The sequence below is a fragment of the Drosophila persimilis genome, unplaced genomic scaffold, assembly GCF_003286085.1.
Source record: "Drosophila persimilis strain 14011-0111.01,24,50 unplaced genomic scaffold, DperRS2 tig00000000-arrow-pilon, whole genome shotgun sequence".
NCBI lineage: Eukaryota > Metazoa > Arthropoda > Insecta > Diptera > Drosophilidae > Drosophila > Drosophila persimilis.
Window position 1 is genome coordinate 5,438,112 of NW_020825288.1, and position 18,833 is coordinate 5,456,944.

Here is an 18,833-nt window from a genome sequence, read left to right on the forward strand (position 1 = left end):
TTTAAATTAAATATAAAAAGACTTTGGAATACATTTGTGCTTAAATCTATAAATGTTCATTAATTTCCTATTTAAAAAACCGAATATTTAATTTAAATATAAGAGGCATTCCTTTTTACTAAGCCATTTTTCTCTGAGTGTAGGACTATCCTGCCAGATGCTCGTACTAATTGTAGTCCCTAGGCTAGGCTAAGTCTCTAACTAGTGTTAAACCGAGAGAAAATAGTTTTCGTTTTGAGTTTTGATGATCGTTTTGTTGTTGTTTGTTTTTGGTTCCGTTCTTTGGTTCTTTTGTTCTGCCGACCTTAAATATCTATATATCTAAACCATTTTGATTTCTCCAACCCACTCCCGAACCGATCCTAATACTCCCCCCACCCTCTCCCAAAAAAACCAAAAAGGATCGCGAACGCGGGGACATACCCTCGGCCCTGCCGCGCAGCGCTGCCGATGAACAATTCAGCGATCGGATCAAGAGCATGGAGCAACGTATGACGGGACGCGGCGGCCTGGGCGGCGACAAGAAGCCCAAGGATCTGATGCGGGCCATCGGCAAGATCGACTCGACCGACTGGAATGTGCGCGAGATCGAAAAGAAGATCGAACTGTCCAAGAAGACGGAGATCCACGGGCCCAAGGGCCGCGAGAAGGTGCCCAAGTGGAGCAAGGAGCAGTTCCAGGCCCGCCAGCACAAGATGTCCAAGCCGCAGCGCCAGGACTCGCGCGAGGCCGAAAAGTTCAAGGAGATCGATCAGACAATCAAGAACCTGGACAAACAGCTGAAGGAGGGCCACAATCTGGACGTGGGCGAGCGGGGACGCAACAAGGTGGCCTCCATAGCTGGCCAATTCGTGCGCAAGGACGATGCCAATTCGGACGAGGCCACCACCACCGTCCTCCAGTCCAATACAGTCATACCCAAATCTGTGAGTAGTTTACCGTGTTTTCCCTCTTCGGTTTTCCCCACTCTTTCTTCTTTTTTGTTTGATTTTTCTTTGATTTTTGTGGCTTTTTTGTGGTTCTGTGCTGCTGCAGTTGTTTTAGTGGTTGTAGGGGATGATCCCCAATGCCTCCAGTAACCCCAGTAATCCCATATCCTATGCCAAAGTCTAAACAATTACCAAGATGTGGCATGAGGCGCCAGGCAACGTACCAGTTTATGGTGTATATTGCGCCTCGCCAAAGACTGTGTATGTTGTTGTTGGATTCTGTGGACCGACTCCTCAAAAGAGGTGCCACATCTTGATCCCCTGTCCCCTATTCCTACTCCCATTCCTTTGTTGCTGTTTGTTGCTGCTGTTAGCTGTTAGGCGCTTCCACATCTCTCACCGACGACACACACACATGCCATGAGATACATTTAACATCCATCGCAAAGCAATGCAAAACTAACCTCAATGAATGTTTAACTGTTGATCTGTTGTCCTGTTTGTCCATGGATCACACCCCTTCTAATGCTCTCCTCCGTTCTTCCCCATAGAGCTCTAAGGTGGCGCTGGCCTTCAAGAAGCAGGCCGCCTCGGAGAAGTGCCGCTTCTGCAAGCAGACCGTCTACCTCATGGAGAAGACCACTGTGGAGGGTCTGGTGTTGCATCGCAATTGCCTCAAGTGCCATCACTGCCACACGAATCTGCGGCTGGGCGGCTATGCCTTCGATCGTGACGATCCCCAGGGCCGGTTCTACTGCACCCAGCACTTCCGGCTGCCGCCCAAGCCACTGCCGCAGCGCAGCAACAAGGCCAGAGTGAGTAACGCCGCCAAATGTCCGTCTCTAGAGTGCTTTGTTAATGTTTATCCTTGGCAGAAATCCGCTGCTGCTGCTGCTGTCCAGGCTGCTGCCTCGCCTGCGGCCCGAGCTGCTGCAACAGTGGAACGAATGGACACCAACCAGGAGGAGATGGATCAGGCAGCGGCCAGGGACCAAGTGGACTTGCTGGAGACGACAATCCCCGCGGATGCCTTGTCCGACGACGAGGCCAATGTGATCGATGAGCACGAGTGGTCGGGCCGCAATTTCCTGCCCGAATCGAACAACGATTCACAGTCGGAGCTGTCCAGCTCGGACGAATCGGACACGGAGTCCGATTCGGAGATATTCGAGGAGGCGGACGACTCGCCATTCGGGGCACAGACCCTCCAGCTGGCCTCCGACTGGATTGGCAAGCAGTACTGCGGCGAAAGCGACGATACGACGGACTCTTACGACTCCAGTGATGGTATTGCGGGTACGCAAGAGGCGAGGTTGCTGCCTGGAGGATGCCTAACGTTTTGCATCTGTGTGTGTGTGTTTCAGATGATGGCAAGGACGACACCGAGGGCGAGGACTTCAAGAAGGCCCGAGAGCTGCGACGCGAGGAGGTACGCCTGCAGCCGCTGCCCGCCAATCTGCCCACGGACACGGAGACCGAGGTGAGGCCCCTACACGCCGCTGTGGCCATTGGTTGTGGGAAGAGACTAACCTGTTGATCATTATTCTCATTTATTTTCCACGTACTCTGACTCTTAATCCCTGACCCTGCCCCCTGACCCCTGCCCCTGACCCCCTGTTGTGGTGTTGGTTTCTATTTTTTCCCCCCTTAAACCATAAGAAGCTTAAGCTTAGTGTTGAAAATGATAAGGAGAACGTGGAGAGGGGATCCCTGCGTTCGGCCAACTCCTTCGAGTCGGCGCGCAGTCAACCGGCCACGCCCACGCGCGTGGAGATGGAGCAGCTGGAGCGGAATGCGCCGCGCAAGTTCAGCAGCGAGATCGAGGCGATAAGCGAGAAGCTCTACCACATGACCAACATGGTCAAAATGAACAAGGATCTCGAGCTGCTGGCCAAGGAGAACCTGGTCAAGAGCGACATCCTGCGCAAGCTGACGCTCAAGGAGAAATGGCTGGCCGAGAATGCGGCCATAGCCGCAGGAATGGCCAAAGGCAGTGCTGCTCCAGCTGCTGCTCCTCCACCGAAGCCCAAGTCCAAGTTTGAGGAAAAATACGAGAAGGTGCAGTCGCTGGGTGCTGACGAGGCGAAGCCCAAGCCCAAACCCGTCATCGATTTCAATCTGGATGAGCTGAGGCCACGGAAGCCGAACTTTGAGGAGCGGCCCAAGGAGCTGCTGCAGAAGCCCGCGGCGAAGGGCCTGAAGAGTCCCAGGGGCAGTGCCAATGTAAGTCGCTCCAACAGCCTCAAGAGCAATGCCAGCACGCAAGGCAGTCCTCGGGTAAAGAAGAAGGACGACACCCACGACAGTAAAATGCACATTGAGGGGATTCTGGGAACGATCAAGAAACTGCAGCGACAGCAGAGCAAAGACCAGAACCAGCTCCAAGACGACGAGGATATGGACGTGGATGCGGACGCGGAAGAGCTGCAGGGAAGCAAAGAGCTGAACAGCAAGCTGAAGGAGATCCAGGCCACCAGCTTTGCCGGCACAATGGATCACATTCGATCGCAGTTGACGATGCCCACTGTGAGCGCCCAGGCAGATCCGGCCTCGGTGGATCTGTCCAAGTACTTTCCCAACCAGAAGCTGGAGAAGAGCGCCGCCCTCAACACGAACAAGAACCAGAAGACCCTCAAGGATGTGGATCTGGCCAAGTACTTTCCCAGCAGTCCGGCCCCGCAGCGCAGAACCGTCGAGACGGTGGCCGATCGACTGAAGAAGTCGCAGACAGAGGCCTCGCTGGCCAAGAGCCAGACCCCGCCCAAACCGGTGGACGAGGCCAAGGAAAAGGAAAAGCCAGTGCCGCCCAAAAGGCAGGCCTCGCTGAACACTTTCAGCTTGCGGGAGCATCAGATGGACGGGGCCCTGGATCTGACCAAGAAGAAGGCGACGCCCGTGAAGGTGGTCAAAGGCACAGCCACCGCTACAGCCACAGGGAAGGGCAAGATCAAGATTATAAAGAAAATTGTGCCCAAGGGAACGAAGGCCAAGAAGGCGGCTGCCGCCCAAGAGGCAGCCGCAGCCGCAGCCAAGGCCAAAGAGGTCGAGAAACAGCCGCCAAAGGACGAAGCCGAACGTATTTTGGATGAGATATTGGGCGATGGGGAGGTACACTCGCCCAGCAGCGAATACCAGCGGCTCTTCCAAGACGAAAAGTCGCCCAGCGATCTGTCGGACAACATTGATCGCATACTCGAGGAGTCGGGCCTGGACCTTGAGCTGGGACTGCCGCGTCGCAGCAGCAAGAAGCTGCTCAAGACCAAGTCCTTGGGCGAAGGCGACTTTGAGCTGAAGCCCGGCGCCAGGGGAGAGCTCTCTGGCGTGCAGAACATCCTCAAGCGCTTCGAATCGATGAGTTCGGTGGCCTCGTCCACGCAGAACAGCGACGAGCAGGCGGCCGCCTTCAAGCTACGCCGCATGGAGTCGAGCACCAGCAATCTGAGCAGCCTGACCCGCTCCCGGGAGTCGCTCGCCTCCCTGGCCAGCGACTCGATGAGCGATCTGGAGCGGACCATGGACTATCTGCGCAACGAGTGGCGCAACGAGGCCACCAATTTCCTGCAGAAGAAGCGGGACAAGTTCTATGCCCAGAAGGAGGTCGAGCAGCAGCAGCAGCAGAAGCGAGCCGCCGAGGAGAAGGCCCTCGGTGATCTGCCCGTGCAGTATCGCGACTCCAAGCTGGCCAAGTTCTTTGGCCTGGGCTCCCGAAAGTCGCCCGAGAAGCGCAGGTCCCCCACCAAGAAGACGACGACCACAAAGAAGAAGTCGCCCAGCCCCAAGAAGTCCCCGAAGGTGGCCGCGAAAGCCAATAGTTCGCTGGAGGAGCTGGCTAAGATTGGGAGTGCACGGCAGGCCAAGCAACAGGCAGCCAAGAAGTCGTCGCAGAAAGCCATGCCCCCGAAGGTCCCGCCGAAGCCGGCGACCCCTGTGCCGGACGATTTTGAGGTGCTGGATCTGCTGGAGAAGGCCACAGAGGCCAAGGAAATGGTGGAACGCTCCAAGACAAAGAGTCCAACCGTCAAAGAGGAGCCCCAAGAGGTATTCGTGGTACCCATTGAGGACATCAAGAATCTGCCCAAGACGGGATGCGACAAGTCCCTCAATAGCTCGCGTCGCGGCTCTCAGTCGAGTCTGGTGTTGTCCCGACGCCAGTCATTGGATATATCCCTGACGGAGAAGCTACATCAAGATGCTTTGGAGGCACTTGCCAGCATGGAAAAGGAACAGGAGCAGACCCAGGAGGTCCAGCACTTTGAGGAACTCTTCCAGGACATGAGCTCGGAGGCGGATCCCAACGATGAGGACCTGGATGCCGATTCCCTGTGCACCACGATCAGCAAGAGTCCCAGCGCCCAGCCCGTGACGGTGGTGAAGCGCGGCAGCTCCGAGGACCAGAGCATCGAGAAGCTCTTTGGTCAGTTTTCGGACGAGATGCTGGTCCACGTGGAGTTCGACTCGAACGACGAGCTGGTGGGCATCACACCCACAGTGGCCGTAGTCCCAGCCAGCCCCTCGGAGGAACGGGATTGCTTGGACAAGCTGGAGTCCCTGGAGCGGGATGAGGAGCCAACGCTGGAGCTGAACAGATTCCAGACAGATGATACGGTCCACCCCGATGTGGTCGACGGCAGCCATTTCCCAACGCGACCGCAGCGCCGAGCCAAGAGCAGCTCCTCCTCCAGTGAACCATCGCTGTCGGCAGCCCCCCAGCGGCTGCTCGCGAAGCTAGATCCCGAGGATATGGCGCCCTCGGTGCAGGATTTGCTGCAGCAGGTGTATGCGAAGCCCCAGGACTCGGAGGAGCAGGGGAAACCATTGAGATTCCCCAGTCTGGTGATCGATGAAGATCTAGTGGACTCTGCAGGGGAACAGAAAGAAGTAGAGATGGAAGTGGAGCCTCCAGTCGCTGCTCAGGCAGTCGGCAAACCTCAGAGCACCAGCTCTTCCCGCAGCAGCCTCCTCGAAGTGGCGCCCAAAGCGTCCAAGGTGCCGTCTCGCAAGGAGAGCAAGGAGAACTCCCTCGACTGGGACATGGAAAGGCTGCCAGCCTCGCCCATGCCCCGTCGTCGGCTGCCGCAGAATCAGGCAGCGGCCAGCAAGGAGAGCTCCCTGGAGTGGGACATGGAGAAGCTGCCCAACAGTCCCATGCCGCCACGACGCAACAAAGTACGCCAGCCCTCGCCCAGCAGCTCCGTCCAACTACTCAACAATCTGCCCTCTGATGGGGACGAGGAGGTGGCCCAGCGAAGGCTCATCGAGGACTTTGAGCGGGAGCGTCGCCAGGCCTTGATCAGGCGCGACGAGAGCTTCGAGGCGACGGCCGCCGAGCAGCGCAGACGCGACTCCCTCCAGAGCAGCAACAGCAACAGCAATTCCAGCAGCAAGCGGAGCCTGCCGCCACCCACGCCTCCCGTCCAGAGGAGCAGCCTGGCCCGGCGGGGGGACACGGCCCGGACGGAGACCAAGCACGAGGGCACGCCGCCCATGTTCAAAAAGTTGGAGCTGGACAGCGACAGCTGCTCGCTGGCAACGCCGCTGGACTCCACGACCACCTGCTCGACGCGACGCAGCTCGTTTGCATTTATAGAGTTACAGGACAACAAGCCGGTGATCGTGCCGATGCCCAGGAAGCTGAAGCTGCCAAAGCTGGAGCAGCCTAGGTTCGTGCCCGAGCCGGTGGCCGTGGACGAGCCCGTGCCGGAAGTGTTCCAGGGCCGGGCCTGGCCCAAGGTGCAGATCGAGGGAGTGCCCGCCAGTCTGGACAGCGATCCCGAGGAGGAAGAGGCGGAGAAGCTGCTGCCCGAGTACGCCCGCTCCGACTCGCCCCCAGCGGCGGCCTTCAAGAACCGCAAGTGGCCCGATGGCAAGACGATCTTTGACCAGAATCAGGCAGCCCTGCAGCCAGACGAGGAAGATGATGATGAGGCTATAATGAGCCGATACTTGGAGGCCAGGCGTCGGGTGTCCAAGCACAAGCCGCGCTCCCAGTCGCCGCAGCCCTTCAAGCCGCTCGCCGTCAGCTCCAGGCAGAGCTCCAAGTCGTACAGTGACCTCAAGAAGGGCCCATCCCTGCAGTCGCTGCAGTCGGCCCGCTCCAGCCAGGACACGGACACGACGCACTCCACGGCCACGACAGTGGCCACGACGCGGCCCGTCAGTTCCTACGTGAACTACGACGAGCCGGTGGACGCCAGCACGCGGGCCCTGCTCGATCGCAGCAAGCGGCTGCACAACCGCAAGCGGGAGTTCGTCAACGAGCGGGTGGTGGAGCGGAATCCCTACATGCGGGAGGTCATACGCAGCACGGACCTGCACCGGGCCGGATCGGATGAGGATCTGGCCAGCTACAGGCCGCGTCACTACGCCAGCACCAGTCGCTTCCCCAGCACCGCGATGCGCAGCAATTACTCAGACTACCTCAGTCCCAGCGGCGGCACCAGCACCGGCGACTACCTCAGCGGCCACAAGAGACCCTACTCAACGCTGGGCCTCACCACGGCCAGCAGCTACTACCCCAGCACATCTGTGTCCACATCTACCACGGCCACACCGCGCAGCTCCCATTTGAGTGATCTTTTCAAGCCTCGACGACACAGTCCCGCCTCCAGCTATGGACGCAGCAGCGATTATGGCCTCCTGCCCGTCAGCAAAGAGTCGTGCGTTATTTCCTAAAGCAAAAATCCCACAAATCATTGACCAAAGCAATTTTCTTTTTACATATATCTATATTTAACCCGTTATAATGCCCAGACGACGCCTCAACTACTATCTCTACTGAGGGCAAGCCCAAGCCCCAGCCTCAGCCTCAGCCCCAGCCCCAGAAACCAACCAACCACCCAACCACCCAACCACTAGACACAGATTACACGTATAGGTCCACAAAAAAAAACCACCAAAAACCAACCCGCCTGCCTGCCCGCCTGCCACTCGATGTGTGCCCCCCACAACAACAAAAAAAAACCAAAGAATGCGGGGCACGTGTGTGCCGCCCGGGGTTCTCTACCACCTTTTGTTTAGCCTCCAAGCCTCCACATATGAAAAAAGTATAATGCACTGTCCGGGTACGATCTATGAAGGTAAATTCAAGCAATCCACAAAATTGTACACGAAAATGTTGCGCCTAACCCACGAGCAGCCACACAGACGTTTCGTTTCGTAGTCTCTAAAACCACACATAAAATAGAAATACAAATATAAATATAAATACAATCTACACCGAGCTTCCGTTGAGGCCAAGCGATTGATCCACCCGTTTTGTCGTCGTGTGTCTGTCCATCCAATGCCTAACCCCCAAAGCCTTTACGCTCCACTCTGCTGCAGGGACCGTAATCAATAGAAAGACATATTGTTCTGAATATCACACTATACAAACCAGTTTTAAGTTTTAAGGATATATTTTTTGGTGCTAGTAATTATTTTTTAGCAAAAAAAAACATAACTACAAAATTTCTCTAATTTAAATAATGAAGAGCTCATATAGAGCTGAGAAAAAATGTATAAGAATGTATGTGGAATGTTAGTTATAATAATTTTGATTGATATTGGTTGTAACCAAGGTCTACAATATTTCTGGGTTGATTTTAAACAATAATATCCTCATTAATTGAAAGCGTACACTCACAATCGTCGGCTGCCTCATGATGAAATTATGTGCTCCCGCAAGGCACTCTCTTTTGGGGTCTTATTTTGCTCATAGCGACAGGAAACTTCGTTCTCTCTCGCTTCCGGACCACCTTGCATTATTTCATCAGGGGTTGGCTCTTCCTGATGACCGATCTCGCGCTCTCGTGATCCGTTATCTCGCTTTCGGGGTGGGGAACGCGAGCGTACAGGCAGTCCAGCCTCCCTTCAAATAGGGGTATTCTCCAATACCTTAGCTAAACCCAATAAAAAAAGTATTCTTGTCGACATATCTGGGGGGTTTATGCTGAAAAAGTGTATTTCACAAAATTTACATAAAAGAAAAATACTGAGTTATTTTTTAGAGATTGATTTATTTTTTGCTTAAAATACTGGTATTTTTATAAAAATAATTATTATCACCAAAAAATATCCTTAAAACTTAAAACTTATTTTTTAAACAAATAATCAATAAAACTGGAATTAAAAAATATTCCGGGATATGCATCCTTAGAGTAGGAATATTTAATATTGCTGTGGATGATTATTTCGGCTACAAAAATAAACAATACAAAGTAATAATCACTTGTTACGGTCCCTGCTGTACTCTGACTCTGACTCTACTACCAAATCTGACCAATCTCTGAAGATCTAATCCAAATGTTGCTGTTTCCTGTTGCTGTTTCTGTTTCTGTTCCGTTTTTGTACCTTTATGGATCGTACCTAAAGGCATGATAATGATGCTGCTGCTGCTGATTAACCCCTTTGATTAAATATAAACTCTGACTAACGCATGTTCAACAGCCTTTCGGCCAGCTGTAATAATGCCCCTCGCTGCGGAGTGTTTTTTATCGTTTATTGTTTATCGTTTATCGCTTGTCTCAGATCCTTGGCCCCTTGCCACGCAGTAAATTAATCCGTATTGATGCCCTAACTCTTGCAGGTACAAACCGAATCCGAGAGCACGTCCCCCGACGAGATTGAGCTCAATTCTGCCACTGAAATATCCACCGATTCCGAGTTCGATAACGATGAGATCACACGCCAGACGGCGCCCAAAATCTTTATCGATGACACCCATCTAAGAAAGCCCACAAAAGTCCAGGTAAGAGGAATGCTTTCATCTCTCAAGCTACAGACTTAATCGATTTCCTTTCCGTAGATCAAGTCCACCATGATCACACCCAATGCTGCTGCTGCTGGCGTGGCCTCCACCGGATTGCATGAGAAACAACTGGCGGCCCGCGAGAAGGGCGGCAGCTATCTGAAGAAATACCAGCCCCAACCGCCGCTGCCGCAGTTCAAGCCCCTGGTCCAAGTGGATCCCACACTGCTGATCGGCAGTCAGCGGGCTGCTGCCACACCGCTCCAAAATCCCCGTCCCGGCGACTATCTGCTGAACAAAACGGCCAGCACCGAGGGCATTGCCTCGAAGAAGAGCCTCGAGCTGAAGAAGCGCTACCTGCTGGGCGAGCCGGCCAATGGCAATAAGATCCAGAAGTCCGGCTCCACCTCGGTGCTGGACTCGCGCATCCGCAGCTTCCAGTCGAACATATCCGAGTGCCAGAAGCTGTTGAATCCCAGCAGCGACATCAGCGCCGGAATGAAGAGCTTCCTGGACCGCACCAAGCTGGGCGAGGGCCAGGCCAATGATCTGATGCGTTCGGCCACCAGCAATGTGATCAACGATCTGCGAGTGGAGCTCAAGATACAGAAGGCGCCGTCGCCGTCCAGCAACTCCACGGACAATGAAAAGGAGAATGTCTTTGTCAACTGCAAGAACGAGCTGAACAAGGGCATGGAGTACACGGATGCCGTGAATGCCACGCTCTTGGACCAGCTCAATCGCAAGAGCTCCCCCACCACGCCCACGAACAACCAAAACAACAAGACTGTGATCGAGGTGATTGATCTAGTGACGCCCGAGAAGAAGCCACTGGAGATTATTGATCTGACGCTGGAGACACCAAAGAAACCGAAGATCGAAGGCCCCGACAGCAACAAGCTGAGCGAGAAGCAGCTGCAGCAGGAGGAGAAGCAGGAGCAGAAGCTGGAGGAGGATGTGGCCAAACCCGATGTCTCCAAGGATGTAAAAGAGTGCATACCCGACATACTGGGCGACATAAAGGCCGGCGTCAAGCAGGGAACGAAGGCAACGGGCACAGAAGAGCAGCAAAGCCTGCTGTCGGATGAGGAGAAGCGGGACTCCCCCGAGAAGGAGGAGCACGACGAGCAAGACACTGTCCAGATACAGGTGCCGAATATACCCTGGACCAAGCCGAAACTGGAGCCCATGTCGACAACCGGCAGCAGTGGCGGCACCAGCTGCTCCAGTTCGTCGAACACCTCCAGCATCGAGGACATACAGCACTACATACTGGAGTCGACCACGAGTCCCGACACCCAGACGGCGGGGGGCGGTGGTGGCAAGCATAACGTGCCGCGCCTCGAGGTGCACGACACGAGCGGCGCCCTGATGCAGGTCGACAGTCTGATGATTGTCAATGGCAAGTATATTGGCGATCCGGAGGATGTCAAGTATTTGGACATGCCCGCCGATGTGATTGTGCCGCCAGCAGCGGCCTTGCGCACCAACGAACTGGAGGAGCCAGAGGATGATCACGATGTGGATGTGGAGCCGGTGACGGCCACGCCAGAGCCAGCCGAGTGCACAGTCATCGAGGCAGAGCGCCTCAGCACGGTCAAGGCTCCTCCTCCGCTGCCTGAGATGGGACCACCGAAGCTCCGGTTCGATAGCAAAAACGAGAACAAAATCGAGAGTCTCAAGAACCTGCCGCTGATCGTGGAGCGCACGGCGGAGCACAGTCAGGCCGTGAAGCCGATCACCCTCAATCTGAGCAGTGCAGCAGCCAGGACTCCCGACACCCCGACCACGCCCACGGCCCATGACAGCGACAAGACGCCCACCGGGGAGATGCTGTCGCGGGGCTCCGACTCGGAGACAGAGCATACGGGCACGGGCACGGGTACGGGCCAGGTGCTGACGGAGACAGAGCTCTCCGACTGGACGGCCGACGACTGCATTTCGGAGAACTTTGTGGACATGGAATTCGTGCTCAATTCGAACAAGGGAACGATGAAGCGGCGCAAGGAGCGCAGGCGTGGGGGGGCCGCCTCGAGGCTGCCCAGCGGCAGCCAGGTTATCCATGAATTGGCGAGGCAGGCGCAGGCGCCGGTGGTGGAAATGGAGGGCATACTGAGTGCCATCGATATCGATGACATCGAGTTCATGGACACGGGCTCCGAGGGCTCCTGCGCCGAGGCCTATTCGGCCACGAACACGGCCCTGCTGCAGAATCGTGGCTACATGGAGTACATCGAGACGGAGCCGAAGAGAGTGCCGCTGAAGCCAAGCCAGGCCCAGCCTCCGCTCCCAGGCACTGGCTTTGTCGCCTTGCCGGCGCTTGTGACCAAGCGGGATGAGAAGCTGGGAATTGACTACATCGAGCAGGGGGCGTACATCATGCACGACGATGCCAAGACGCCGGTGAACGAGCAGCTGCCAGCCGCCATGACCCAATCCCTGACCGATTCGAGCACCTTGAACGATCTGGACGACGACAGCATGGCCGGCCAGACGATGCCGACTACAACGGAGGAGAGTGAGGCTCTCACGGTGGTCACCAGTCCGCTGGACACCTCCTCGCCGCGAATGCTCGATCAGTTTGCCAGCATGTTGGCCTCGGGCAAGGCCGACTCCACGCCCAGCAGCTCCGAGCAGCTGCCAAAGACGTCCACGGTGACGACCAGCAGCAGCAGCGCAGCCAACAGCTCGACACCGGGTGGCCATGAGTCCAAAGAAGCCGCCGCTGCCGCCGCCGCTCCCACGGATGAGGATCTGCAGATCCAGTTCGAGTACGTGCGAGCCCTGCAGCACCGGATCTCGCAGATAAGCACGCAGCGCCGCAAGAGCTCCAAGGGGGAGGCGGCTAGCACAACTGTGATAGAATCGGCCGAGGCCCAGCTTCAGGCCCAGCCCCAGCAGCCGCCAGACAGCCCGGAGACGTCAGCGATGCGTCCCAGAAGCAGCAGCAGCTCCAGCAAAGTTCCCGAGATACCGACGCTCAGCAGCAAGCTGGAGGAGATCACCAAAGAGCGCACCAAGCAGAAGGATCTCATCCACGACCTCGTCATGGACAAGCTGCAGTCGAAGAAGCAGCTCAATGCCGAGAAGCGACTGCACAGGAGCCGCCAGCGCAGCCTCCTCACCAGCGGCTATGCCAGCGGCGCCAGTCTGAGTCCCACGCCCAAGCTGGCGGCTGCCGCCAGCCCCCAGGACTCGAACTGCTCCAGTCAGGCGCACTACCATGCCTCCTCCGCCACTGCCGAGGAGAAGCCATCAATCGCAGCAATCGCCCCTCCCCCAGTCCCCAGCAATCCCTTGCAGAAATCGGCCACGGCCAGCTATGTCTCCCCTTACCGCACTGTCCAGCCGCCCACACGTAGCGCCGATCTCTTCAAGCCGCCGCGTCCCTTCAGCGAGCACATCGATGCGCATGCCCTCGAGGCCGGCTACAAGCTGAACAAGACGGCCTCCTTCAACAGCGGATCGGGAAGGGGGCTCGGCGATTTTGTGACCCCCATTGCGCCAGCACGTTCGAATCGCGGTGGCGGAGGAGTCGGCGCTGGAGTCGGAGTCGTTGCCTCCGTGGATGTAATGAATATATCTGTCTCAACGGAGAACCTGAGGAGCGAGGCCCGGGCCAGGGCGCGGCTCAAGTCGAACTCGGATCTCGGTCTGAGTCCAGAGGAAAAGTTGCAGCTGTTGCGTAAACGTCTCCACTATGACCATCCCAGGCCCCTCAAGCCCAAGCAGCAACTGGAGGAGCCTCTGTCCGTTGATCTGGCGGCTCGTGCCCGCAAAATGAGTGCCTCGAAGAGCGTCAACGATCTGGCGTACATGGTCAACAGCCAGCAGCAGCAGGTGGGCCACTCGGGCCTGGACAAAGATGCCGCGGCCCAGGCCAAGGCAGCGGACTTCACATCCGACCCGAATCTGGCGGCCAGCAGCGGCGTTCAGGAGAAGGCAATGAAGACAAAGACCGGCAGGCAAAAGGATCCCGAGCGACGTAAGAGTCTCATACAGTCGCTGTCCAGCTTCTTCCAGAAAGGCAGTCATTCGCATTCTGCATCTGCATCAGCGTCCGCGTCCGCATCCACCAGTCCCAAAGAGCAGGGCGTCCCTGTGGCTGCCAGCCACTCTGAACAGTCAGAGCGTCCCGGCACCAGCAGCAGTGGCACGCCCACCATCTCTGATGGAGGAGGTAACAGTGGCGGAGGCGGCGGCGTCTTCAGTCGCTTCCGTATCTCCCCAAAATCAAAGGAGAAGTCAAAGGTTAGTCTCATTTGTGGGAAAGTCTGTGGTTGTGGCCACCATCCTAGCCTTTAAGTTGTGTTTTACTGTCGGTGTACTGTACTGTGCGATAAGTGTTTCCATCTATAACATATCAAAAATCTTTCCATCATTTTACAGTCTTGCTTTGATCTGAGGAATTTCGGTTTTGGTGTAAGAACTTTTTCACTATTTCTACTCTGATTTCCAATCCTCACTAGAGCACCATCTTTCGGCTTATGGCATGCAATAAATGTATGCTAACTCGAATGTATCTAATTTTTACTGAATTATCATTCATTTTCTTTGGATATTTTATGTTTTCACTCTCATTGGGCCTTGGCTTTATTTGTTTTTTTTTTTCCTTTTTTTCTAGACTCTTATTTCAATTTGTTTTCATTTATTTTTATTTTCAATTTTCTTTTCATAAATCCTTTCCAGCTGAAAATATTTAAGTAAATTAAATAAATAGCTTTTAAGTTTGCTATCCTTTCTGTGTTTTTTCTTTACCCTATACTTTAGGCCTCTTTTAAATAACATTTATGTGGGCCTCTAATATCGTTTTATACTGATTACGTTTTCTGAGTGGAGAAAAAGGTTTATGGATCTTTCCGTCATGTGTTTATATATATACAGTGGCGCCGAAAAAAATAGCACCAGTAGGGACGACCGTCTTTACTCCTTCAAAACAAGACCACTGTCCAACATTTGCTGGACTTTACTGCAATATAATGTAGCTTTATATGTCTCCTCTCTGAGAGAAGTGTGCTTACTCTCTCAATTCTAACGGTTCTTATAACATTAGGCAATTTTGCGAAAGAGGAGCGAAATGGAGCACCAACAAAAATAGCACCAGTAACTGTTTTATGTAAAAGCTTCTACTTTTCGGAGCTTCTTGATATTTTAACTTCTTGACTGAATTAAAAATCGGTGGCTTTAGGTGATTGTGACAAGAAAGTTACAAAATTTAAGTAGTTATGGGTCTTGGAAAGCTCTAAAGTGAAGAAAAAAGCCAAAGGATCAAAACTTTCATTTCAGAAGGCAGGACCTATGCTAAGGTGGGGCAAATTGTCGGTTGTTCAAAAGAAATGATTAGCAATGCTTTTAAATATGTTTCCAACAAGAATCACTTGCAAGAAAGGCCGCGATATCCCCATTTCTGCTAAAACTACTGGTTCGTGAGAGCAAGGAGGACCTATTTAAGTCGGCCACAGAGCTAAAGCAAGGATCTTAAAAAATCGTCAAGTACCAGGAAAGTTAGATCTTGTTTACAAGAACGTAAAATGGGTACTCGTAGTACGAGGAAAATTTCACTTTTCACGGAAAGGCATGGGGCAAAAAAAGTTTGGTGTGCAAAATAGCACTAAAGTTGGGCCAAAGAAAATGGAGAAACATCCTGTGGTCCGACTAAAGCCAAAATTTATTTTTTGGTGTAAAAGGGTCGTGTTCTTGTGTGAAACAACTACCTTATGCATAATACAACCCCCTGACTCACATGTAAATTCATTAGACATAGAAAAGCAAGCAAAATCGTATGGGCATGATTTTCGTACTAAGTAGGTAATCCAATACATGGCACAACCCCATTATGGATCAACATGTCTATGTCAATATCAAAGAAACAGTGATTCTGCTTTATGCAGAATACGAAATAGAGTTGTTTTGTAACTTCCAGCAGGAAAATGACCCAAAACCATCTAGAAAGAGAGCTCGAAAGTGGTTCGAGCACAATTCACTTAGTGCAATAGATTGGCCTGTTCAGTCTCCAGACTTGAACCACATTGCTAATATTTTGGGTCAAGTTAAAAAATATGTTTCTAATGCGGAATCAAAGAACAATAAATATATTTGGGGTATCCTGCATGGTTCGTGGATCAATATCCCAAGGGAAAGATGCGAAAATTAGGTGAGCTTTAATGCCAATATGTTGAGCTGTTGTTGTTGCTGACCAAGGCTTTGCAACAAAATGCCAACCTTTAAATACAACTAAACTAACATATTTTACTAAAAAATGTGGAAAGTTTCCTTGTATTTTATAGTTTTTTAATTTCTTTGTAAATTGGTGCTATTTTTGTTGGTGCCCAAATTTCTGATAAAATCCTCTTCTTTTCAAATATTTTCATTTGGAGTTTGCGAATTATGCCAGTGCTCTGGGATACGATAAATTATACCTTAAAGTTTACATATTAGTCTTAACAACGTTCATTAGAACCATTGCTTAAGCAAAATCCGTCAATATAGACACATTAGTCCACTGGTGCTATTTTTTTCGGCGCAGCTGTATATATATTGTAATATTTTAAGTTATTTGTATGGCTATTTAAACGTAAGGAACACTTTGGAGTGGGGTTTTTAAAGTAGTTGTTTTGCTTTAAGTTCAATGTGCTGGATATTTTGCATGGATGGGATGGAATGGGCTGGGATGGAGTCCCCCAATGGTTACCAAATATTTGTTAAGTTTATTGTTACTCACCCTGGACACCCTGCATGTTTGTTATTATTATTATTTTCTAGTAAATAACAAAATTGTGTTTAATATGAGAACTGAAAATATTTTCTTTCCTGCCTCTGAAACACACACACACACATCTAAAACAACCATGCATACACTCTGTATATTCTGATACATTAAAATACATATATATTCAAATACAATGCCACATTAGGACAAGGATGTGCTCATCGGCCATGCCACAAGCAGCACAAATGCAGCAACAGCAGCAGCAGCCACTGCCACAAGATCACAGACAAATCACTCGCAAGATTATCTAAACACCACAACAACAACAGCCACAACAACAACAGCAACAAACAACAGTCGCTACCGAAAGCAAACGAACACTGCGAAACCGAAAATCGAAACGTTCTCATCATCCAGTCCGCAGCTCTACATACACAAGCCCCACCACCATCTGGCCGCAGCGAATGCCCTGGACGACCAGACACCGCCACCCATACCGCCATTGCCACTGAATTATCAAAGATCCGATGGTTTGTTGCCTCTCATTTTATGTGTCCCATCCCCTCTAACGATTCGTAACGTCTCAGTGTTTTTAAAGCATATGAACTGCTCGTGGTTGCGCGTTTAATGTTTGTCTAATATCCTTTTGTAGATGAGAGCTACGCTAACGAGACACGAGAGCATAAGAAGCAACGTGCCATATCGAAGGCTTCACGACAGGCTGAGCTCAAGCGACTGCGAATCGCTCAAGAAATACAGCGCGAACAGGAGGAGATTGAGGTGCAGCTAAAGGACTTGGAGGGACGCGGCGTACTCATCGAGAAGGCCCTAAGGGGCGAGGCGCAGAACTTTGAAAAGTGAGTGCAGCGGAAAATAATATTTTAATCGTATGATTAACATCTAAAACCCCATTTTCCGTGCAGCCTGGATACATCAAAGGATAACGATGAAAAACTACTTAAAGAACTATTGGAGATTTGGCGGAACATCACAGCACTCAAGTGAGCAAAACCATCGAGGGTTTTCTTAAATGGAATCGTTTGATTGTTTTATTTTGCTTGGCAGGAAACGCGATGAGGAACTGACTATAAGACAACAGGAACTGCAGCTGGAGTATCGGCATGCCCAGCTCAAGGAAGAGCTCAATCTGCGCCTGTCTTGCAACAGTACGTTACCGTTAAGCGAAATATGTGAGAATGCCAGATACATTTTAACGAACGAATTCAAACTTTCAGAACTAGACAAGAGCTCCGCCGATGTAGCCGCCGAGGGAGCAATACTCAATGAGATGCTGGAAATTGTGGCAAAACGCGCGGCACTCCGACCAACAGCCTCACAGCTAGACCTTACTGCAGCGGGTATTGCATCGACCTCAACCGAGGCGGCGGGCATAAAACTGACCGGCCAACCGCACGACCATGAAGAATCGAATGTGAGTGGTGCACTACATAAAAAATACACAACAAATTCAATTGTAATATTTCACATCTTTTAGATATGAAAAACAAACTTTCCCTGGAGTTTGGTGGCTGGGCAAAGGCAAGGACTTTTGAGCCGAATTACTTAATAAGAAACAAGAGAAAAACGTACCAAAAAGTCAGCTGAACATTTACACCTACAATTAAACCGATACTAAACCGCATACGATATAACGGGAAAAGAAACGAAACGAGCAAAAACCTATTCAGAGTGATCAAGCTGGCAGAGAAACAATTTCAATATACAATATACATACTATATTTACAATAAGTAGAAGGAGTAAAGAATTTCAGTGAAGAGAAGCGCGCAAGCTCAATGTAAAAACAAACAAAAAAATGAAGAGAACAAACAAAATCAAAACCAAAAATTAATTTTTGCAATTTTTTAACTTTTTTCGGAGAATATTTAACTTTTTTATGATATCCCAAGTGTATTTTTAGTTAGTTTTGCAGAAAATTCAAGTGAAATCTGTTTGATCTTTGTATATGTTGTGTTTATTATTATTTTTTTTTAATGTATCGAGTTGATTTCATTTTGAAACGTGAATATATGTGCAAAAGCTTTGTGATCCTGAGCAATTGTAAATGGTGTATTTGAGTTTTTGTAAGGTTATCATTATTTAGCAATGATTGTTCGTCTACTGTTTGTCTATTTCTGTGTATACTACTGTCTCAATGTATTATTATTTATTTGATGAAGCACCACAAACCACACGCATTATTCGACAGCATCCACATCCATGTATGTAATATGTCATTTGCTGCCCCCACAACCAGAAAGTGAACACAAAGATATACACACAAATATTTTCTATATATGCGAGAGAGAGCAGAGCGTACATTACATAGCGATATGATATGATGGAGGCAAGGCAAACAAACATTTACTGTATACTAATGAAAAATGATTTAAATTATTGTGTAATTTTATTTATAACCTGCATATATAAACATATTTATCGAATTTATTATGTAACTTTTCGATTTATTTT

General features: G+C 51.3%; 1 protein-coding gene across 8 annotated transcripts in view; it reads left to right on the forward strand.

Annotated features, from left to right (window-relative positions):
* Positions 1-18,200, forward strand: part of LOC6598648 (F-actin-monooxygenase Mical) — a 51,810-nt gene extending 33,610 nt beyond the window's left edge. For 2 of the 8 annotated variants that reach the window (XM_026994798.1, XM_026994800.1), the window contains 13 exons: positions 402-926; positions 1,481-1,744; positions 1,805-2,225; positions 2,294-2,409; positions 9,493-9,654; positions 9,712-13,905; positions 14,044-14,076; positions 16,569-16,893; positions 17,016-17,220; positions 17,287-17,364; positions 17,429-17,529; positions 17,599-17,795; positions 17,859-18,200. In XM_026994798.1, coding sequence (XP_026850599.1) covers positions 402-926; positions 1,481-1,744; positions 1,805-2,225; positions 2,294-2,409; positions 9,493-9,654; positions 9,712-13,905; positions 14,044-14,076; positions 16,569-16,893; positions 17,016-17,220; positions 17,287-17,364; positions 17,429-17,529; positions 17,599-17,795; positions 17,859-17,864 — 6,627 coding nt within the window. In that variant the 3' untranslated portion in view covers positions 17,865-18,200. Of the gene's footprint in view, positions 1-401; positions 927-1,480; positions 1,745-1,804; positions 2,226-2,293; positions 2,410-2,588; positions 7,590-7,679; positions 7,856-9,492; positions 9,655-9,711; positions 13,906-14,043; positions 14,077-16,568; positions 16,894-17,015; positions 17,221-17,286; positions 17,365-17,428; positions 17,530-17,598; positions 17,796-17,858 lie in introns of those variants that run through there. The other 6 variants (XM_026994805.1, XM_026994799.1, XM_026994803.1 and 3 more) reach the window with 6 other exon arrangements.
* The last annotated feature ends 633 nt before the right edge of the window (positions 18,201-18,833 follow it).